Source organism: Colletotrichum destructivum, chromosome 3 (assembly GCF_034447905.1).
Source record: "Colletotrichum destructivum chromosome 3, complete sequence".
Classification (NCBI taxonomy): domain Eukaryota; kingdom Fungi; phylum Ascomycota; class Sordariomycetes; order Glomerellales; family Glomerellaceae; genus Colletotrichum; species Colletotrichum destructivum.
In genome coordinates this window covers 3,876,754-3,898,997 of record NC_085898.1, presented here as the reverse complement: position 1 = coordinate 3,898,997, position 22,244 = coordinate 3,876,754, and the positions used below count along the sequence as shown (strand labels likewise).

Genomic DNA, 22,244 nt, shown 5'->3' with positions numbered 1-22,244 from the left:
ATAGACGGACGAATGTGAGACACGGAGAGTTTGGGGCTGGGTCTTGCTTGACGCACTGTTTTCCTTCCCAAGCCTGTCCTGCATTAGATTTTCTTGGACCACGGATATGGGATGAAAAAGAACAGAGCGAACCTGCAGGGACTGTGTCACCCGTGTCGCTGTTTCGTCGTCTTGTTGACTTTCTTGTCTTGGATTCGAGCTGCAGAGTCGACAACAGTAAACTCATTGCGCGCCATGTTGGTAGGAGACGGGGCAGAACGGAGTTCATCGCAATTTACTAGGATACGCTGCAAAACAAACGCCAACCACCCCCCCCAATCCCGGCTTGGGAAGGCCCCAAGGCCCCCCCAAAGTTCCTGAGGACCAACCAGGTGCAAATGCGGCGCGTCGCCCAGAAACTTGGTGCGCATAAGCTATTTCAGGCTAGAGTCACGAGCACCGCTGCAAACTTAAGGCCAGCGCCGCCCCCTCCAAGCAACCCAAACACCAAACAGGTTGCCTCCCGGCGCCGCGTGCACGGCTTGGCTCTTTCCCATCCAATCCATTCACCTCTCACTGCCCATCCCTCCGCCCCCCCCAACATCGCCACGTTCTCCCGGGTGGTGTGGCAAGTCCTTACCGATTCCCGTTCCCTTTTGCATTTCTTGCCTTTTGCATCTTTTTTTCCATACCTACTCCGTACATCTCCGCGAGTTCCGACCGACGAGGAGAGTTCGCCATCGATCGACTATCGCCTTTCGCACCGCGCGTTGCCGAAAAGCGACACCCTGTTACCTACCTGTCTACCTACCGCGCCTCCTTGCTGACCGATGTCGTCGACCGAGAAAGAAAAAAAGCAGCCATCTCTTTTCACTTAAAAAGCGACACGTAGCCTCCCCCCTGACGACGACGAACGTTCATTCTCCTTTACTGAACCACAAGACCGTCGAACAAATATCCAGAATGGCCGACCACGACAAGCCTCCCGCGTACGGCGGTCCTCCCCCCCAACACCCCCAACAAGCCTACCAGGGCTACTCGTCCCCTCCTCCCCCCGGCGGCCCCGGAGGCTACGGCACCCCACCTCCGGGACAGCACCCGGGCCCTTACTACTCCCCCGGCCCGGAGATGGGATACGGCCCACAGGGCGGGCCCTACCCGCCTCCCGGCCAGTACCCCCCGGGACAGTACCCCCCGGGACAGTACCCTCCCCAGGCTCACTACGGTCCGCCGGGGGGTCCGCAGGGTCAGTACCCGCCGCAGGGGGGCTACTACCAGGACAACCGCGGCGGTAGCGGTGCCGGAGGCGGCATCATGGCTGGCTTGCTCGGTGCGCTTGCGTGCTGTTGCTGTCTCGATTGCCTGTTCTGAGCGCGCGCCGGGAGCGAGGAGGTGGAGCGCGGACGTGAATATACCCGAACCCTCGACTGGGATAGAGACGACAAGAAAGAGGGATGATTGGTGGGACAAGCGAGAGGAAGGGAGAAAGAGGGAGCTCGAGCCGGGGAGGCTCTCATGGACATGTGCGATGCTGAGAGACGCATGGCACAAAGAGAGACGCCTCCCCTTCCTACTGTGCGGCGACACATGGGATATCTACAGGACAGAACCGGCCGGTAAGCTTACAAAGAGCGCAGTAGCCGACTGACAGCTGGTTTTGCACTTCTTCTTTTCAAGGCCAAGGCGGGTCAAGTTTGAATGAGTCTGTTCGGCGTCAAGGGGGCGATGGGTGTTATTCGTTCTCGAGGCGGCGGACCAACCATCTTAGGGGAAGAGACCTAGGAACCTCGCCTTGGGGAAGGAAGGATTCATGAGACTACATTCTTAACATTGCTTCTGACTTTCTTCTTCATTTATGTCTACACGAAACGTCCCCTATCATTCGTTTTGAGGGCCGTTGCTACTTCTCTTTTTGCCTGTTTTCCCTTGTGAGCTAGGGGCATAGGAAAGCTCGTAATGCGATCGCACCCTTATCCCAGGCATGCTTCGAAAGCTTGTTTTCTATTCTCATCACCGGATGACATACATAACACAACGGGTGCGAACTGATGATCCCCTAGTCCCATGACTATATGAACGTGAACCGAGTATGCCGAGATGAAGGTGAACTGCGGCTGGGCTGGGAGGATGGGCTGGGCTAAGCTGGGCGCAGCGTGCGGGGTATGGCCTAGAACAGTCACCCGTCGAGGAGTCGTGGGCCGATGACGGATGCGCCCTAGGCAGACGCCATGGATGCCCTCGGACGAGCACGAGCGTTAGGGTTAGCCACATGGAACGGCAGATGGACAGATTGACCGGGAAATGGACGTGTGGATGGATCGCGTAACGAATTACACAGCAAGGACATAGTTCTATCATGCCGCGCTCTTGTACAGTCCGTCAAAGTCTCGCCGGATGTTGGCCACACAGTCGTTTGTATAGATCATGCGCTGCACGTCGGGCGAGGCCCACTTATCCGGCACAGCGCCGGCCGACTTGTGCTCGGCGAACAGGCGGTCGCGCTCCTCCTTGGCCTTGCCCTCGCCGAGGTGCAGCTGCTTCCCCGACAGGAAGGCCATGTTGACGAGCTGGGACGTCCAGTCGCGGCGCGAGAGCTCGTACGCCTTGAGGCAGCGTCGGAGGGTCTCGGGGTCGGTGTCGGGCGCGCGGGCGAGCACCTCGGCGACGACGGCGCCATCCTCGATGGCCATGGCGGCGCCCTGGCTGAGGTGCGGCAGCGTCGGGTGGCAGGCGTCGCCGAGGAGGGCGACGGGCCCGTCCGTGTGGACCCAGGTCGGCAGCGGCTTGTGCATGCGCAGGCGCCACTCGCAGACCTGGCCGTCCGGGACAAGGTTCAACATGCGGTGGACCAGCGGGCAAAAGTCGTGGAAGACGTCAAGCATGACCTTCTTGGAGCCTCGCGTGGTGTAGGTCGCATTGGTGGCGGCGGCGAAGTTGGAGTCGGGCTGCGTCGTCGAGAGGTTGTAGATGGTGTGCGAGGAGACGGGGTAGGCGATGATGTGGCGCTTCTCGCCGATCCAGCGGATGACCTCGTCCGAGTCGAGCAGGGCGAGGAGCTCCGGGTCGTCCGCCATCTGCTCGCGGGTGAGCATGATTCGGTAGGCGGCCTGACCGGTCTCCTCCTCGCCGCCGACGGCGCCGACGGAGTCGAGGAGGGCCGTGCGGACGGTGCTCTTGATGCCGTCGCAGGCGAGAAGAACGTCGCACTCGACCGGGTAGGCCTCGCCGTCGCGCGGCTGCGCTGTGAAGTTGGGCTTGGGCGCGAACGAGTTGAGCGATACAAGCGCCGTCCCGAAGTGGAACGTGATGGCGGGCTCCTTCTTGCAGGCGTTGTACATGCCGCCGGCGAGCGACGAGCGGTGGCCGTTGCAGTGCGGGAAGCCGTAGAGCTCCCGGATGTTGGGCATGTCGACGTGGGCGAGCTCGACGTTGCTCGATCCCTCTGTTTTGCGGTGTCAGTATAGCGGCTCATGATAGTTTCCAATGCCGAAGGGTAAATGTTACGTCGAATGCTTGATCCCTTGACATCGGTACATGTCTCCTCGATCTCGGGCCAACAACCGAGGCGGTCGAGAACCCGGACGACGTTGGGTGGCATCTGAATGCCGGCGCCGACAAAACCGAGGTTGGAGGCCGTTTCGTACACGTCGATATGCCTAAAGCCCTTCTTCGCGAGGGCGAGTGCGCAGCCCAAACCGCCCATCCCTACGTCGCGTCGTGTTAGTCTGAAGACATACGGGGGGAGAGTCTGGGTGAGCAGTACCGGCGCCAATTACGGCGATCTTCAGGTCCTTTGGGTCAGACATGGTTTCCGATGTGAAGTCGTGTTGTTTCTCGGAAGCGCTAAAGACAGTAGAGCTCAGCTCGAGGTTGTCCGACATGGTCGTCCCAACGGCTGTTTAAGAAGTCGACACATGGAGCCTCACATTTGGAGGGGATTGTGGGGCTCCGGAGGGAAGATCGGGGTAAACTTGACAATTCCTGGCTGGAGAAGCGGGGAAGTGGGCGTGATCAATGAGGGGCAGGGCGGATGCTCCGATGGCCCCTAACTCCCCTTGGACCATACTGATGGGCTGGTTAGGGTTGCCGGGATCGCGAGACGGGAAGTGACAGAGTGGTTGATGGTATTGCCATTACCAGATGAAGCAACTGCCGATGCGCTGCCGGTCGGTGGTGGGTGCTGTGGGGGTAATGCGAACCTTAGAATACTGCCATACCCCAACTCGGGCGGTCAAGGCTGCTTGAATGTTTAGCCAGCGCAGCCGATGTACTTGTGGTTAACGAGAGATGCGCGTCGTCGAAGGAAGCGACCTATCGGTTAGTCAGTCAGTCAGGTGGACGTTGGATGCGAATTTCGGCATCTAACCGCGGTTGTGTGGTGAGGAGGTATTAGGTGTCGCCCTGTAGCAGGATGTGATGGTAGCAAGATGTGGCGTGCCGGCTCCCTTTTTGACAGCGGCGGCTAAGATGTTTTGGACGTCCTGGCTTGAGGCCGAGCGAGACGCCATTCATGTACATCCCCGCGTTTGGCGAGGATTGCGGAGAACAGGGCCAAAACATTGTCGTCATATTGCGAGGAATACGGTACGGTTCCCCAGGTAGTAGCGAAAATACCGGTACGGACGACGGTGCCAGGGCCGATATGATTTACGTTATCCGCATATTAGATTGCTTATACCCTTCGGCGGGACCCGATGACGGCTCGTTACCCTCCCACACGATGACTTTGGGTTCGGCCGGACAGCTGGGAGAGTCTGGAACCAAAGCCAGCAGATATGGCAGGCAAGGGTCTGTGATAAGGAGTGGTGGACTAGGGGTAGGGGGGGTGGGATGACGGCATGTAGTGCTGTCAATAATCTCCCAGTCGAGATCAGGTTTTTCTTCCCATCGTCGACGTCGATTCTAGCATCCCCATCCGAACATAATGCATCTCGTGTGATAGCTACTGTTGCTTACCACAGGCATTGTGCCAAGCAGTTGGTTTGTTTCCCTGACCAATCCTAAGCAGATGGCCCCGTTCTCACTGGTGGTCACTGCCAGCCCGTGTGGCTGAGGCATCCCTTGGCATTCTTAGTAACGCAAACCTGCCGCCTCTTGCAGACATTGTGGCGTAGCTTGGCTGTCTGTTCCTATCGTGGGAAGAGGAATCCACAGCGCAACATCTCGGCGAAAGCTTCGTCTTCCGAGATACATCGAGATGGTGAAATTTTAGCTATACGGAAAGACAACAAGGAGGACGGCAACACAGAGAGTGAGGGATGGCCCTTCGCCTTTCACCAGGTGGTTGGCACCATGCCACAGCCACGCAACCACGCTCCTGCAGCCACGACAACGCTCCTAGATGACCCGTATCTCTGTACGAATGCAGCACAACATGTATCGAGTGTGGAGAGGAGAGGGTCATTGGAGATTCATTCGCGTTGTCCGCGCAGGGGGGGCTCCCAGTCAAGGCGAGGTTTCGTGCGGGCGGCAACGAAGCGCCACAGGTGCCACTCTCAATATCCGCATCATTGTGAAGCACAAACACAGAACCGCATTGGCTGTGCTTTGAATAACAAAAAATTAACAAAAGAAGAAGAAAACAAGAAAAGGGGTAGACAAGGGGGTTGTCCTGTGACATCAAGAGAAGCACGCAAGCGAACGGCTGGAGACAATTGGCTTACTATGTAGGGGCGTCGAGGTCTTGGATCAAGGAAACAAGCTGGTTCTGTTAGATTGGGTTGTCTGTCGTTGTTGGGACGAAGCGCGCTGAGCTATTTCCAAGGTGCGTCAGCGTCGCGCGCCGAACAGGCGGCAAACACTCGTCTTGTCTTTTCGCTCTTTACCCAGCAAATTTACCAACTACCTACCCTAATTAGGTAGGCCTAATTAGGTAGGTACTTACCTCACACTGGGCATTATATGTTTATGCACGGATACAGACGACGGGAGGGCCGCAGTAAGGGGGCACCAAAAGCCTTGGCAGCGACAGCTGGACAGTAGTCTGAGCGGATGGGGAAATCCAGTCCGTGGATAGTGGGCGGGCACTGGGCAACAGAGTCATGTTCAAAGTGTGCAATTCGTACGGTACGGATATGTACAGATAGTGTATCGAGAAACCCGCGACAAGTGACGAATGATTGGGTTGGAGGCCACCAGCAGAGAGTCAGAGAGACTCCCCAGCATGCCACAGAGTATCGGCGAACCGTGGCGGGATCCCACTACAGACCCCGCAAATGCGACAGGGGCCCGTTTCGTTTGGAGTCGACAGCCAATGAAGCCGCTGATGTCACCAGTCGCAGGGCCTCTGAAGCGAAGTGCCGCTGGGGAATGAATAAATAAAACAATGGGGACAACGGTTACCTTTGCGGGCCTGCAGCGACAGCTGCTGCTGCCACCCCTGCCTGGGCCCCGGCAAGGTTGCGTCTTGTACCCTGCCCAGCCAATCAGTGAATCACATCAACTTCGGTCAAACCGTTTTGGCTGCGATTGCTTGGCACCCTCTTCTTCCATTGCCTCTTAACCTGACCTCTTTGCTCACATTCTTCTTTCTCGTCCATCGCGGCCAACTTCGTTAAGTACTTGCCAGCTCGCTGCACTTCGAAGCCGCCAGTCCCTGCTGTAAAGCAGCAACAGCAACGGGCATATCAGATCACACGCACCGCGTGTTTTTTCAACAGCGACACGAGACTCGAAACACATTTGGACGACACCAGACCACCATGCATATTCTGCTGCTTTCGTAAACGATCCTCCTCCACGATTCTCTCGTCTCTCCCCAGCCTAGTACAATACTCTTTCTCGACCACTCCGTATCCCCCAACATAACCGACGGCCTTGCAACCCTCCCGAGACTGGCCGCAACCTTCAATATCGACGCTTGTCGGCCCACGCAGTAGAACATGTCGGCAACTCCCACTGCGACGCCGTCAGGCTCGGCCTCGCTAACGGAGACGCTCGCCTCCTCACTGGCCTCGTCCCTATCAACGGCCCTTTCTGCCACAATCTCTTCGACTTTGAGCTCGAACGGAACCATTTCCTCTTCGGCGTCGCCAACGACATCAGAAACATCGCCACCGGCTTCTCCATCACCCGTCTCCCTTCCTTCGGACAGATACCAAGGAATAACTCTGGTTGCGTTCCTCACTGCCTTGGCAACTGGTATTTCGGTTTTCGCTGTGCAAATAATTGCCTTTTTGCTTCTACGAAACAAGATTGCGCGTATTTTGTGCGCCAGCCCACCCTGATGTATTGAGTTTTGGACCCTTTACTGACGTATTGCAGCAAACCAAAGTCTTATCTTGTTCCCGAACGTGAAAGAACGGAGAGTCCCCCCAGCACACCTTGGAGTCTCATCAGCACCCTTATCCACTACGACGACCGCGACATCATCAAAAAGTGTGGCTTGGACGCCTACTTCTTCCTCCGCTATCTAAGAACTCTCCTCACAATCTTCATCCCCATCGCCGTTATCGTCATTCCTATCTTGATCCCGCTCAACTATAGCGATGGTGTGGGTCATGACTTGATCGACGATGCGAAGAATGAGACCAATGGTACCAGCTCCGACCCAGTTCGTCTCATGGCCAGGGCCGGTAAATCTGCCAGCGGTGATACCGACAATGAACCTACGGGTCTGGATACCCTGGCCTGGGGCAACATTAGCAGAACCCACACCGGCCGCTTTTGGGCACATTTGATCCTGGCGCTGCTCGTCATCATCTGGGTCTGCACGGTCTTCTTCTTTGAGCTCCGTGTCTACATCAAAGTCCGACAGGATTATCTGACGAGTGCTGAGCATCGTCTCCGGGCTTCGGCCACGACCATTCTTGTCAACAGCATCCCTTCCAAATGGCTGACGGAAGAGGCTCTGTTGGGTCTGTTCGACGTTTTCCCTGGCCAAATTCGGAATATCTGGCTCAATCGTGACTTGACCACTCTACTCGAGAAGATCCAGCTGCGTGAAAATATTCATCTGAGGTTGGAAGCAGCCGAGACGGAGCTCGTCAAGGCGGCGAAGAGGAAGCAACTTAAGAGGAAAAAGAAAGAAGACAAACTCTCCAGAAAGCAGGCCAACACCAAGGGGCCGACCAGACAAGAAGAAGCCCTGAGACGGCAGCGAGAAGATGCCGATGCCAAGAAGAGAGCCGAAGCCGGTCTTGGCATCAGCTCCGGCGAGCATGAGGACGTCCCCCACGACATCAGCGCCATAATCGACGACAAGCATAAGAACCCGGAATCGAGGCGGTCGAGCACCTCGTCTTCAAGCTCAGACAATGGCAACCGACCTGAGTCCAGGGGTTTCGGGCTTGGGCTCATCGGGGACGGCATCAGCAAAGTTGGCAAAGGCCTGCTTGGCGGCGTCGGCAAAGCGCAGCAAAATATCAAGGAATTCAGCGATGACGTAGAGGAGACGGTTGAGACGACCAACGGCTTCGCAATGCTGCATCCAAGTGATCGACCTCGGAAGGTCCAGATTCTGGCCGAGGGCGAACGCCCCGGAACAGTCGAGAGCGCAAGAGTCACGGCGGACCAAGCCGATCCATCAGCCAATACAGAGACACAGAAGACGCATTCCCGAAATGCATCTGCCGTCTCCCAGGAGACCACCGACCAGAATCACAAGCGAAGCTACGAGCCTTTTGGCAATGGCAACACGGTGCGCAAAGTCAGCAACCTGGACCACATGTATGATCAGGAAAAACGCAAGTTTTGGCAATTCTGGAAAGCCCCGGCAGGTGGCTACGCATCCCCCGTACCCCAAGGATTCGAGGGCGGTGAATACCCTTTTGGACAGTCAAAGGACAAGACCACGTGGCAGAAGATCAAAGCCTACATCCCCTTCACGGGCGGAGACAGCCAGGCCCCCGTCGAGTATCCCGAATCCAACACCATCGGCGCGGAGTACAAGAACATATTGGACGACGATGCTGAGTGGCGGAAATGGATCAAGGAGAAGAACAGGCCAATGCATCGACTACCACGGTGGGGCTTCCCTGACTGGCTCGCCTGGCTGACTTTTGGTCCTAAGGTTGATACGATCTACTGGTGTCGGTCGGAGCTGGCGCGTTTGAACGTCGAAATTGACGACGACCAAGCGCACCCAGAGCGATATCCCTTGATGAACTCGGCCTTTATCCAATTCAACCATCAGGTTTCGGCACACATGGCCTGTCAAAGTCTCATGCACCACGTTCCGAAGCACATGTCACCTCGGATTAACGAAGTTTCGCCCAAGGATGTCATCTGGGACAACATGGCTTTGAAGTGGTGGCATGAGTCCATCCGGTCTGGCGTCGTCACCGTCGTCATTGCAGCCATGGCCTTTTTCTGGGCCATCCCTATCGCTTTCACGGCCTCCATTGCCAACATTGACGGTCTGGTTGGGCAGTTTCCCTGGCTGGCGTGGATCAAGAAGGACCCCGTTGAGAAGGTTGCTGGGGCCGTTGCTGGTGTCTTGCCCGCTATCCTGCTTGCGCTCCTCCTCTTGATTGTCCCCCTCATTCTCGAACAACTCGCGCTGTTTCGGGGCGTCAAAACCGGCTCACAGAAGGCCGAATTTGTCCAGCGCTTCTACTTTGTCTTCCTCTTCATCCAAGTCTTCCTCGTCGTTTCGATTGCGTCGTTCTTCGCCGCATCAGTTGACGAGCTGTGGGCTAACCTGGAGACACTCTCAAATGTTGGGGAAATCCTGAACATCCTCGCCAGAAACTTGCCGAGAGCGTCCAACTACTTCTTCTCGTACATGTTGCTCCAAGCGCTTTCTGTCAGCTCCGGAACACTGCTTCAGATCGGAGGCCTCGTCACTTGGTACCTGTTGGCCCGGATACTCGACACCACGGCTCGCGACAAGTGGAAGAGGAACACGACCCTCTCGACTATTGCATGGGGCCAGTTTTTCCCTGTGTACACCAATTTCGCCTGCATCGCCTTGGTCTATAGCGTCATTGCTCCGCTAATTTCGCTGTTTGCTGTCCTAACGTTCGGCCTATTATGGTTCGCACAGCGTTACAGCATGTTGTACGTCACGCGATTCGAAACTGACACAGGTGGTGTATTGTACCCTCGCGCGATCAACCAAACGTTCACGGGCCTGTACGTCATGGAAGCTTGCTTGGCGGGCTTGTTTTTCATCACTGTGGACGAAAATGACAACAGCGCTGCCACGCCGCAGGGGGTCATCATGCTGGTAACACTTGGCCTTACGGCGATATACCAAATCTCGTTGAACACGTCGTTTTCACCCCTGTTCCGATATTTGCCAATCACTGTCGAAGATGAGGCGGTCCTCAGAGATGAGGCATTCCAGCGAGCTCAAAACAGACGTTTGGGGCTCCCCAATGACGACGACGACGATGAGTTCACAGACGAAAAGACACCCATGGCAAATGGCGACGGATCCGGAGCCGAACCCCCTGGCATCGAATTGCAGAGGATGGAGAACGAAGGGCCCAAACGGAAGCCATCGACTATGCGTCGTGTCAAGAACGTCGGTCACTGGGCGAAGCGGGAAGGTAAAAACCTCCGCAGCAAGACCTGGAACGTGGGCGCCGCCCCCGTCCACACGGCCGCCGAGTACCGCCGCCAACAGCGCAACAAAGATCTGGAGGCCCAACGGGCTCTTGGGGAAGCACTGTATGGCGGTTTCCACGATGAAATCGAAGATTTGACGCCCGCCGAGCGTGATGCACTCGTTAAGAACGCGTTCAAACATTATGCCCTGCGAGCACGAGCACCCGCTGTCTGGATTCCTCGTGATGATATTGGAGTCAGCGATGACGAGATTCGGCGCACGAAGGAGTACAGTGAGCACATTTGGATCAGCAACGAGGGAACGGCGTTGGATAGCAAGATCCGCGTGGTATATGGCGCCAATCCACCCGACTTTTCAGAGATTGACATTATCAATCTCTAAACTGTGTTTTTTTCCCTTTTTTCGGAAACATGTAACGAACAAACATACGCATATACCCAGCCGGCGTTAGGGGAGGCAATCGACATTAGACAAGAGCACAAAAGAAAATAACATTAGTGTCATTCGGCATATGAATATGATTGCTACATACAGGACTCCCACTCCCTGATCGCCCATGTGAAGTAGATAGACTATTGTCACGAAAGACAGATCAGACGATGTGAGTAGACTCCGGCTTATAAATCAATCGAGACCAATGACGTTGGCGATTTGGCGAAGAATCGAAGCCGCATGAAGTCCGCATTCCCCGCACTCGTTATGTAAGTGCTCTCTTTCTTTCTCTCTCCCTGTCGGTAACATATAAGATATAGTGCATCGCCAAAGATTATAGCTCTCAGACAGTTGACCGTTGGACCTTTTTACTCTCAAAACAAACCAAGGCCGAAGAACCCAAAATCAGGGGAAAAGTCAAGAAAGATGACCAAGTCAGGAAAAGCCAAGGCCGTCGTGAACGGGACCACGGTCGCCGAGGCGACCGAGTGGGAGGAGGTCGAGGGCAACGTCTACTTCCCGCCGTCGGCGGTGCGGACGGACGCGCTCGAGAAGACGGACGCGACGACGTTTTGTCCGTGGAAGGGGACCGCGAGCTACTACTCGGTCAAAGTCGGGGGTGAGCTGAACACCTTTCCACGTCCCTTTGACCCTCTCCCATCTATCTGGATTTGGTTTCCTCTCTCTTCTTCTTTCTTTTTCCCCGCCCCCGACACACACGGAGATGGGCAGGATTTCGAGGACAAGGAAAGAACAGAGTGGGGACGAACGGGCGGACATTTGCTGACGGTTAGCGGCAGATGACAAGCTGGAGAACGCGGCTTGGTACTATCCCACGCCCAAGGACGGAGCCAAGGAGATCAAGGACCATGTTGCCTTTTGTGAGTCCCTCCCTTCCGATAGGGAGCAAGGGTGGAAGCTGACAGCGTCGCGTAGACAAGAGCAAGGTCACAGTTACCGTTGAGTAAAGGGGATTGGGCGAGTGAGCTAGCTGCTGGGCCGGCCGGGTCGAAAAGCATTCTTCTCGTCCGACGACGACGAAAACGATAGGGGTTGTTTGGTCTCTGCGTCTATTAACCCCATAGTGACAGTATATCTCTGTAGAAATGGGACGGGGATGAGATTCTGCTCAGTAACGCCGTCGTCGTAGCTTGGATCCAGTAATGCAAGACTGTCTGTCCGTTCGGTATTCCCTGAATCGCTACTAGCCAAGACGGAGAGCTGCTTTAGAACGTGAGCATTGTCTTTGGGTGCCTTGATACCGGTGCAAGCTCATCTGCATGGAGAGAAAGTGCCAGTTGGGGGCTTTAATGACCGAGTTACACCTCTGGCTAGTTCTGATCCTCGCACCCCAAGGCCATGAGTGAGGCGAGACCTGCTAGCGTGGCGTCCTTCCCTAAATCAGTCCTTTGCCACGGAACCGCCGGAGACCCTAGAATGCACGGCATGCAGGCCTCCAGTCAGGTCAATTGATCGGGCTGTGTTGCCGGTTTCATGATATCATCGCCGTCCACACACACACACACACACACACACACACACACTTCATCTCGTGAATGTCTTGCAGACCTGGGTATTCCTCTACGTAAGCCGTGACCAAAGGAAAACTCAAAAGAGACCGGTCTAGACCTCCACGATGTCATCGTCATCCTCAAGCTCCTCGACCCTTGAGCCGTTTGTCAGCTCCTTGAGCTTCGTCTCGCCCTCGACCTCACCCTCGGCCGGCTCCTCGTCTCTCATGAGGACCTGCACCAACCGGTCGCAAGCATCCTTGACACCCTCGTCGTCGACCCGCGCGTGAGTCTCTCGGATGATGGGGTAGACCTTGACTCGTCTCAGCAGATCCCGGCCTTCCCTCGTCGTGGTGAAGAGCAGCAGCGTCTCGACATGTGTCTGGATGATCTTCGGGTCCGAATCACGCTTCTTGTCGGGCGGCAGCAGCTGCAAGTCGGGAAGCATGCCCATGGTGTCGTCCTCGTCATACTCCTCGTTACCAGTGATAGGCAGGAGGATGTAGGGCAGGATGTCGACCTCGTCCTCGTCCATGAACGTCGGGTGAAATTGAATCTCAAAGGCGACGTTCTTGATGGTGCTCGCGACTCCCTTTCTCCGGATCTCGGACTGATGCTCGGTGAAGACCTTGAGCTTGGTGATGGGAATGACTTCGTCGTATTCCTGTCTCGTGACGAAGTGCTGCCGCACCTCGGTGTGCTTGGTGAGATCGGCGAATAGATAAGCGAGGTAGTCGTAATCCGCATCCTTGTTGTAGGCCCCCTTCTCCTTGACGAAGAGATCAACAAGCTGGTTGAGCACCAAGTCATTCGACTTGAGCTCCGGCGGCGGCGTTTGCTTCTTTGAAACGATAGTATTAAGACCGTCCCATTTTGCCAAGTTTGCAAGTAGCATGGCCATGGAGTTGGCGTTTGGCTCGTCGGGTTTCTGTTCAGGAGTATCAGTGAGTGCCTGGGCGTCATTCGAGGGTGGGTTCTTCTGTCTCCTCTCCGGAGACTCTCACTTACCACAATCAAGTCCAACACGATGTCAATAAACTTCTGGTCTGTCGCAACGTTCTCGAGCACGTCCTTCTCGGCCGTGAGGTTGATGAGGATTGTGAGGGCATGTTCAGCGATTTGCTAAACACTGATTAGTTGAGGGATCTTCGTTGAGACAACCCATTTTTTTTTTGCTTACAGGATGGTCTCTGACAAGAAACTTGAGATGTTTGACCGGTGTCAAGTTCTCTGTCTTGAAGATCGAAGGTTGCGCTTGAGAGTAACCGACCAGGTTTTCTATGGCTACTTTTCTGAGTTGAGGGGTGGGATGAGCGATGAAGCCCACGAGCTGTCACAGCATGAGCCAAGTCCTCGGAACACTTTGATCGAATGAGCATACCTCTTCCAGTTCTGTTGGCATTTTGACGTTTGATAAAGTGAGATACTGCGAAAATGAGAGACAGATTTCCAAATACGTGCCAACTTTTAACAGATGTTCCAAGAAAGTTGTCTCGGTTTCTCTGTAAGACAGACCAGGAGAGTCACTCGCAGAAGCTTTTTGGTGGGGTGTTGTGGCGGGGCAGTCGCTATGTCCGCCGATGAAGTCAATAGCAGGGGTTTTAATTGGCCAGAAAGTCGTTCACGACCCACTCAAAGCTGGTCCAGGGTTCTGGGCATTTCAGGCGCGGGGCAATCGATAAGAAAATCAAAAATTTCTGGCTTGGGCACAGGAAAAAAAAAGGAGGTGACCGCCAATCCCGTTTGTCTATCGCTCTCCGTCACGATCACATTGTGTCCGAGTATCTTCGAAAATGGGCAAGGCAACCACCCCGACCGACCGCCAGTCGCGCAGACACAACCCCCTGCAGGATGATATCCTTGCTACGGGTCCTTTGAAGAACAAGGCGCCCAAGAAGAAGAAGGGCAAGACTACCGACGACGACGACGACAACGGCGAGGGCTTTGTCGATGCGACACGGAGTCGCACCATTCTTCGGCTAGGCCGTGAGCTCGCCGATGAGGATGGAACCGCCAAACCAGAAGTTGCTGCGAAACCCACCGTCGACCTTTTCGGAATTGAGTCGAGATACGGTGTCGATGTTGGCGGCGAAGAACAGGCATACGAGGACGAGGAAGCGTGGGGCGAAGAGGATGAAATTGTTGAAGAGGTTGAGATCGACCCGGAGGACCTCGAGACGTACCGCAAGTTCTTGCCCGAATCTGAGGACGATCCTGCGGCGATGCTGAACCAGCACGGCTGGGGTAGCAAGGGTCCCGATGACGAGATGGCTGGCGGCGGCACCAACCTGACGGAGCTCATCTTGGAGAAAATTGCCGCGCATGAGGCCGCTGAGGCTCGGAAAGCAGCCGGCGTGCCAGTAATTGACGAAGACTACCAGCTTCCCCCAAAGGTCATCGAAGTATACACAAAGTAGGTGGCGATGTCGGTTGTGTTGTCGGAAGACCTTTGCTAACGAGTGCACCAGGATCGGCCACATTCTGTCGCGATACAAAAGCGGTCCCTTGCCGAAGCCCTTCAAGATTCTTCCGACCCTGCCGCACTGGGAGGACATCATCGAGATCACCGAGCCCCAAAAATGGACGCCCAATGCCGTGTACCAGGCAACGAGGATCTTCTCATCCTCAAAGCCCCTTGTCTGCCAGAAGTTCATGGAGATTGTTGTTCTCGACAAGGTCCGTGAGGACATCTACGAGAACAAGAAGCTGAACGTGCACTTGTTCAACGCGCTAAAGAAGTCCCTTTACAAGCCCCGAGCATTCTTCCTCGGCTTCTTGTTCCCTCTGCTGTCGAGCGGCTGCACCGTTCGCGAGGCACACATTGTCTCTGCGGTGCTTGCCAGAGTATCGGTGCCAGTCCTCCATTCTGCCGCCGCCCTGAAGGGTATCACCGAAATGTGCGTATTTCGCCCGTCCAACGTGCTCAGGATGATGCTGATTTGATTACAGTGCGGCTCAGGAAGCCTCACACGGCACCGAGGGCGGTGGAGCGGCCAATATCTTCATTAAAACTTTGCTGGAGAAGAAGTACGCTCTTCCCTATCAAGTCATCGACTCGGTTGTTTTCCATTTCCTGAGGTTCCGAAGTGTGGATCCGGCATCGATCAAGGAAGGCCAGTCGTTCTCCGGGGACATGGTCAAGTCGTTGCCCGTTGTCTTCCATCAGAGTTTGCTGGCTTTCGCCCAGAGATACAGAAACGATCTGAGCGAGGACCAGCGAGAGGCCCTTCTTGACTTGCTCTTGTCGCACGGCCACCACTCGATCGCACCTGAAATTCGGAGGGAACTGCTGGCTGGCAGAGGCAAGGGCGTGGCGGTTGAGCAGCAGGGCGCTCCGTTTGACGGCGATGACACGATGCTAGTTGACTGAACGAAACGAAAACTGGGATATGGGAGTTGGAGACTGGCCGACCCCGGGGCATTAAAAGGCGTTAGCAGATCTGATTTGATACCCGCAATCCTAATCGAATGGATTCTGAGAACACTGTGGGCGTCTTCGCTTGTCGCGTTGATGGAGGGAGAAAGCGTCGACGCCGTGCCTGATCAAAGATCCTGCCATTTCCAGTGACATGCCAGATTCATTGCCGTTGCCGTTTCGGAACACGCCATTACTACCTACCCAGGTAGGAGCAGGTGCGGGCCACAACACGCCGACGACTCTGTGAAGCTTCCCCGTTCAGTGTTGTAGAATGGGCATTAGTCAACGCAGGCATCTTTTGGTTTTCTCCGTCTCGCCGCGTCACATCTCTTCCTGTTTTCCGTCTCGCCCTAGACCCTTCCTACCCTACATATCGTAACGACCTTTGTTATTAGATTATGCTTTCTGCTGAATCGTTTGTCTACCTATAAGAACCACGGAATATGGCCGATGATCCGGTCCTTGGTACCATTGATGGAGCGCCAACACGTCGAGGATCCGGAAGCGACCCGCCGTTGGGCGTCATGCCGTTCTTAAACCCTTTCAACTCGCGAAGAAGATCGTAGGACTGTCTATTATCGAGGGGAAAGGCATGGGCATTAATGTTTTCACAGATCATCCTCGCAATCGTACCCAGCCGCTCACCGTGATGTGCAGAGGCTGTCTTTCAAGACTGCTCTCCGAGTCACTCCCCCGGAGATATCCTCAGACACTCCAGGAGACAGCTGGGACGGCTCAAGCACCCCTACTCCAATGATCGGAGATGGATATTTCGGGAGAACGGCAATGTTGAGGTCGCCCTCATCGCCGCCATTAACAACCGTCTCGTCACCCAGGTCTGCATCTACCAGGCAGTCACCACAATATGCTCATTTGACCCCGATGCCAGGACTATGCTTTGATCCACCAAGATCTCCCAGAGAAGGGTATGAATAGGTATGGTTCCCGGACGGGTACTGGGCGGAAAGAGAAGTGATCCTAAGAGGGTCGCGGACAAGCAGCGGTAACAGAATTTGGAAATGGACGGCCAAAACTGGCAAATTTCGGGGAATTGCTACCAGCGAACCCGAACTCCAACCTCAACAAACTGAACCATTCCTCAAAGGAACTCTAGATCCCACCGAGCCTCTGAGTCCTCTGTCCGAAAGAGCTCTCGTCTTGTCTCTGCAACAACCAGGAACCCCCGAACCGATGAGTAGTTGTGGCGAACAAATACCCAGCATCGCCCAGACTATGAACACCTTGAGGGCGCACGTTGAAGAGGTGGAGGCGAACTTTCAGCCCCCCTCAAGCCCACCTCATCTCGGGGAAACCGCAGAACCAAGCATCAAGAGTCGCAAGGGTATCAAGTTCTCTTCTTTATTCAAGTGCAAGACAGTGAGTACTTCGGTGTTTCTATTACACGGTAGTTTACTGCTGACACTAAGGAGAAAAATCCAAGCATTGCCGCCCCAGAATCAAACCATCCGCAAACGACCGAGGTGTCGAAAGATGCTGCGACTACGACGGGTCTCAAGGCTCTGGCTTGGTTCGTCAACAAAGAAGAACAAAACGGGTCAAAACATGGAACGGGTTGGTTTGGAAAAGCGCCCTGGCATCGTAAAGACTCGGAACAGACCATCAGCAGCGTCACAAGTTCCATTCGAGAGGTTTTGGCCGGGAAAACACCACCGGCAACACCCGATCCCGACAGTTTTCACTATCGTAGATGCATCAGTCCATGGTTGTGCCAGGTGCTTTGAGGCTAATGTTAATTACCAGGCCAGTCCGACTATGCAACGACCCCATATCCAGCTGGAGTGAGTCGCCGCCGTTGTATAATTAGGCATTTTAATGTTGATAGTCGACGCAGGAAGCCACGCGCGTAAGGACTCCGCCTACACATAAGACTGCCGACGGAAAGCCACGCGGGTTCTTCACCGAAATGGTACCACCTGGGGGAGATGGAGACACCTGGAATCCGTCGCAACCTTACAGATCGGCAAGCTTGAAGCGGTGCCAGCCGAGACGTGACGTTGATATCCCCAAGAAACCCAAAGAATGGTGGGATGCGAAGCAGCGGTCCCAGTCCAAAAGGAAATTGACGTCCTTGCCAAAGTTTGAATTCGACATACCGGAGCATCTCCCAAACAGCCCAATGTGCCCAGCCAACCCCAAACATTCTTCAGGCGGCAGAGGGTTGTGTGTATATCACGGTCGGAGGAAGACAGGATCTCTTCTCAAGGTTGAACATATTGTAAGCGACAGGCGTCAGGGATCGGAAGTATCCATCACTTCACAGATCGACGAGAGATTGAGGAGTGACCATGAATCAGCCGTTCCATGTCCAGACTGAATTCAACCGTGGAGGCAACGTCGTAGCTAAGCAAAAAATGTCCTAAAGAGTAGTCTTGTACGCAGTTGTGAACATGCCCATGCCTGTTGCAACTTGCCAGTGTCTGTCTAAGATTGCGGATGAAGTGGGATCGAGTGGCGTAGCAACTCAAGAAGGGAGGTGAGATGTGGCGCAGCAGACACAGCTTGATTGACGAAGGCTGTTGTGGCTAGTGTGCCTAGCGACTGAGGCTGAACTTCTCGGTCCCAAAACTCGAGGCTTCCAAACTCCTGATCGCGGTTGCTTCGTCGTCAAGTCTCACCGCGCTCAATTCGTTCAAGTCCGTATTTTGGCTATCTTTGCAAGCTCTTAGAAGCTCCAGGCACCTACGAAAAAGCTTCTTGGCACCGAAAATTTGACATTTCACGATGGCTGCTGTTGAGCAGGATCCCCTGTTCCTGCTGCGGCAATCCATCGCATCCAAGCGACCTGCAGTCCCGACAGCGTCCGCCGATGCGTCTGCACCCGAAGTAGCCCTCTCGAAAGCCACTCATCTGCTCTTCTCTCACCCAGCCCCAGTATCGGTATTGCTTTCAACGCCCACGCGCTTCATCTCCAGCGACCGCCCTGTCGACCTGCGATCAATCTACTTCGCTTGGCTGAACAAGGATGTCGCAATTCCCGAGTACAATGCAAGCGCGACTCGCCTCAACGAGGAATTGGGCAGCCTCGGGACGGTCCAGAACCTTGCTTTCGTCGAACGCCTAGATCTGTTCACCTGGCTGGAAGGCGCTAGTGAGGAGAGTGAGCACATCAAGCCGTTGGCCGGCGACAAGGACGGCAAGGAGGGAACTGGCGCGAGCGCGTCTAAGACTGCGCCGGCGACCGCAGCCAGCCGAGCTGGACGCGGCACATTGGACCCTCGACTGGCGGTTATCTATAACGGCGAGCGCAAGATGGGTGACCGCAACTCGGTGTTGCGCGGCGTGAAGCCCACAGTGAGTCGCGCAGAGCGCCAGGTCTCAACTTACGTGCAGCTAACGTGAGGCTTTCCAGGACTTCTCCCACGTCCGCAAGCTCGCCGTTCCCTTTATACAGAAGAAACCTCATGGCGCAGCGAGCATCAGCACGAACCCGTCGCTCCCCATCAACCAGAAGCCCCCGACGCGTCGGCCGGACCCCATCATCCTCCTATCGCCTTCCGCCTCGTCACTGCTCCGGCTGTCCAATATTCGATCCTTCCTCGAGGGAGGACGTTATGTGCAACCCGACGGCAGTGCCGCCGCCAGCATGCTGCACGTCTCTCGTGTCATGAAGGACATCGATCCTTCGCGGCCCATGCGCTTTATCCTTGTCGAAGGCCCCGAGCAGTTCAAACCCGAGTACTGGAACCGCGTCGTCGCTGTATTCACCACGGGCCAGTCTTGGCAGTTCAAGAACTACAAATGGAGCTCCCCTCCGGACCTCTTTCGCCGCGTTCTGGGTATCTTCATCGGCTGGCGCGGCGAGCAGCCGCCCGACAGCGTCAAGGAATGGGGACATCGTGTGTTGCAGCTAGGTGTCGACAGATGGCGTGACGGTACTGGAGCTCAGGAGGCTGCGAAGTTCAGGGACAAGGAGGCCGCGGAGTCGATCTGGAGGGCCATCGAGGCGAACATGAAGAACAAGGGATGGACGAAGACCACCGCGCCTAGTCAACTCTGAAGGCGAAGGAGGGGATAATCAAGGCGGCTATGCTCGACATAGAAAAGTCGACAAACGTCTCTAGGCATATGTAGGAAGACGGCCACGAACTTACAGTACATGTATTATCAAATGGGGCTGGAAAACAATTCACAGCGAAGGCGTTCAAGGGCTGTTTTTGCGCAGCAAGGCGAATGACGGGAGACTCCTCTTCCGTGTGGCTGGGAGGGATGCTAGGGGCTAGTCTGGTTACCACGATATCAACATATTCAGGGTCGAAATATTTGAAGGCGAACATGAGGTCCATGCCACCTTGACGACGGAGATACTAGAAATGTCCAATTGAGGATTTCCAATTTCCATTCAGCAAGGCCATGCATAACGTGAACTGCATTCAAACGTATAGAAAGAATCGGGTCAAAGGGAACTCAAGTCACCCACCAGCCTCTACACTAATTGGCCATATTGGTGATTGTTTGTTAGTCGCCTCGGCCGGCTACATTGAGCTGTCCCATGTTCCTGGTTCTAGAGACAGCGGGGGTGGGGCCAAAGTTTGACGTCGTAGGTACATTTACTTACATACTTAGGTACGTAGGTAATGCTGGGCAGACCTTGGGTCCGATAGTGGATCATCTGGCCAAGCAGGAAGACTTATACGAGTTAAACATGCGATGGAGGATTCGTTAGCAGACTTTGGCGCGAGACGCATGTTGGCGTAGCCGTCCGTTGAGAGGGAGAGGCTGACGTCGGCCCGGCCAGCGCAGCAGTTAGTTGGCTGCAGGCCGCGGACCGGGCTCATGCGGGGGAGGCGATCAGGTAGGGGTGCGTCCAGGCTCACGCTAGGCATAAACAGCTACAGGTGGAGGACGTTGAGAGGGCAACGTCGGTCGAGACAAATCGGAGGGGAAGTGTGCTGACTTTGATTTAGGAGGCAACTCAGATAGGCATGATGACTTCGGGAATGCTGGAGAATCTTTCGAACCCTCTTGCAAATGAAGCCTGGCCTTCTGCCTCATAGCCTGTTTCCAAGTTAGGTTCATGGACGGTCTCTTGCTTCCTCAGCCGGGGATCTACACTATTATAGCCAGCCACTTGGGTAGCGTTAGCTTGGCCGTGTACGAGGTGATCGAAGATCGGGTTGGTCTTCGTCCCCCGCACCCCTTCTCTTCACAAGAACATTGGAGGTTGGAGTGCCACGACATCAGCCATCGTTCAGGGGAGGCAGTGCTCTCAGCATCCATACTAGGTCGACGGCAAGGCAAGGCAAAGTAGGATCGTTAGAGCAGGCGGGTGGCTTGACTGGCACGGTTGGCGTTGCTGACTCGAGGAGTTGCGCGTGACGCCTCCCGAGATCCTCAACTACAACGGTGGCTTATTAGAACCGGGTTGAGAGTATCTGTACTCTGTGCACTACTACCCAGGTTGGTAGTTGGCACGGCTGGCCAGGTTGACTGAAGGATGCTTAGGCCTCCTGGACGAATCGGGCATGGCTTCAGTCAAGGCCGCCTACCACCGCCGGCAGACTGAATACAGGAAGCACGCGCCGCGCGTGTTGTGACTGGTGAGTGAGCGATTGGGGGTCGGAGCCAAACCCCCCCCCCAAAAAAAAACCCCGGACGACGTTCATGGAAAGCGAGGAGCTGAGGCGTCCTTTTTTTTGGAGGGGCAGCATGGGGGACAGTGATCAAACTAGCCGGGGAGTCCCTGAATTCCCTTCCAAAAATTTAGACCCTTACCCCATTCATCCCTCCTGCTGCCCGCGCAACCGCACATACGGGAGGACTGTCAACATTAACGGTTCAATTAATATTTGCTTCTTCCCTTCTGGTCTCACACCTATCGGATGCGGCTCTCCTCCTTCTTTCTTCCTCCCTTCATTCCCACCTTTCTGGGCGACCTTTCTTCCTCTTTGGAACAACGTTTACGCCTCCCCGAACTTGATCAGTCTCGGTCATCCGCCCAGCATTCGCGAGAAGCGAACAGCCTCCCAGCTTTGTATCGGCCGCGGCTGCCTTTTTGACGTCATCTGGGTGAGTTGCTTTCCGCATACGCATGTTGCAATCACATCTGCCCAATCATCATCATATGACCCCCATCTTGTTGCAAGCGCCGAAGAAAGCCGGTGAGGGACTGACCACACTGGCGGACGCTATGCTGTGCTGCCGCTTCCCAACTTCGGATATTGGATAACTGCTGCGACCATCTCAGCCTGGCCCAATCCTCCTTTGCACTGCGTCTTCAGATCGCTACTCTTCGTCTACTTCCCCCCTGCCGCCGTACAGCGGTTGCTGTTTCCAACATAGCGCTGCGACCTGCAAGTGACAACAGACCGTGGGGCCATTACAGATTATCGGGCCAGCAACTGACAATCATCTTCCGTCTGCCACCGACTGG

General features: G+C 55.2%; 8 protein-coding genes across 8 annotated transcripts; 6 read left to right on the top strand and 2 right to left on the bottom strand.

The window, feature by feature from the left end:
* The first annotated feature begins 478 nt into the window (after positions 1 to 478).
* On the top strand, positions 479 to 1,359 carry CDEST_05280 (uncharacterized protein). The gene has a single exon (XM_062921439.1). It carries the CDS (start codon positions 943 to 945, stop codon positions 1,348 to 1,350), a length of 408 nt encoding a protein of 135 aa, XP_062777490.1. The 5' UTR covers positions 479 to 942; the 3' UTR covers positions 1,351 to 1,359.
* Position 1,360: 1 nt separating this feature from the next.
* On the bottom strand, positions 1,361 to 4,569 carry CDEST_05279 (Putative FAD-binding domain, FAD/NAD(P)-binding domain superfamily). Its single transcript, XM_062921438.1, has 3 exons — positions 3,743 to 4,569; positions 3,484 to 3,684; positions 1,361 to 3,421 (listed from the first exon to the last, which is right to left on the bottom strand). Exons 1-3 carry the CDS (start codon positions 3,858 to 3,860, stop codon positions 2,334 to 2,336), a joined length of 1,407 nt encoding a protein of 468 aa, XP_062777489.1. The 5' UTR covers positions 3,861 to 4,569; the 3' UTR covers positions 1,361 to 2,333.
* Positions 4,570 to 6,371: 1,802 nt separating this feature from the next.
* Positions 6,372 to 11,039, top strand: CDEST_05278 (Putative CSC1/OSCA1-like, 7TM region, 10TM putative phosphate transporter, extracellular tail). The gene is made up of 2 exons (XM_062921437.1): positions 6,372 to 7,186; positions 7,243 to 11,039. The coding sequence occupies exons 1-2, from the start codon at positions 6,861 to 6,863 to the stop codon at positions 10,871 to 10,873; spliced, it is 3,957 nt and encodes a 1,318-aa protein (XP_062777488.1). The 5' UTR covers positions 6,372 to 6,860; the 3' UTR covers positions 10,874 to 11,039.
* A 311-nt stretch (positions 11,040 to 11,350) lies between these two features.
* Positions 11,351 to 11,892, top strand: CDEST_05277 (uncharacterized protein; the record flags this gene model as incomplete). The annotated part of the gene is made up of 3 exons (XM_062921436.1): positions 11,351 to 11,543; positions 11,725 to 11,805; positions 11,861 to 11,892. 3 exons carry the CDS (start codon positions 11,351 to 11,353, stop codon positions 11,890 to 11,892), a joined length of 306 nt encoding a protein of 101 aa, XP_062777487.1.
* A 586-nt stretch (positions 11,893 to 12,478) lies between these two features.
* On the bottom strand, positions 12,479 to 13,961 carry CDEST_05276 (Putative protein HGH1, armadillo-like helical, protein Hgh1). Its single transcript, XM_062921435.1, has 4 exons — positions 13,817 to 13,961; positions 13,616 to 13,765; positions 13,444 to 13,557; positions 12,479 to 13,363 (listed from the first exon to the last, which is right to left on the bottom strand). Exons 1-4 carry the CDS (start codon positions 13,835 to 13,837, stop codon positions 12,548 to 12,550), a joined length of 1,101 nt encoding a protein of 366 aa, XP_062777486.1. The 5' UTR covers positions 13,838 to 13,961; the 3' UTR covers positions 12,479 to 12,547.
* A 189-nt stretch (positions 13,962 to 14,150) lies between these two features.
* On the top strand, positions 14,151 to 15,905 carry CDEST_05275 (Putative bystin). Its single transcript, XM_062921434.1, has 3 exons — positions 14,151 to 14,848; positions 14,904 to 15,332; positions 15,385 to 15,905. Exons 1-3 carry the CDS (start codon positions 14,229 to 14,231, stop codon positions 15,803 to 15,805), a joined length of 1,470 nt encoding a protein of 489 aa, XP_062777485.1. The 5' UTR covers positions 14,151 to 14,228; the 3' UTR covers positions 15,806 to 15,905.
* Positions 15,906 to 16,296: 391 nt separating this feature from the next.
* On the top strand, positions 16,297 to 16,755 carry CDEST_05274 (uncharacterized protein; the record flags this gene model as incomplete). The annotated part of the gene is made up of 2 exons (XM_062921433.1): positions 16,297 to 16,415; positions 16,563 to 16,755. The coding sequence occupies 2 exons, from the start codon at positions 16,297 to 16,299 to the stop codon at positions 16,753 to 16,755; spliced, it is 312 nt and encodes a 103-aa protein (XP_062777484.1).
* Positions 16,756 to 18,423: 1,668 nt separating this feature from the next.
* Positions 18,424 to 20,186, top strand: CDEST_05273 (Putative Cell division control protein). Its single transcript, XM_062921432.1, has 2 exons — positions 18,424 to 19,165; positions 19,224 to 20,186. Exons 1-2 carry the CDS (start codon positions 18,596 to 18,598, stop codon positions 19,869 to 19,871), a joined length of 1,218 nt encoding a protein of 405 aa, XP_062777483.1. The 5' UTR covers positions 18,424 to 18,595; the 3' UTR covers positions 19,872 to 20,186.
* Positions 20,187 to 22,244: the final 2,058 nt, after the last annotated feature.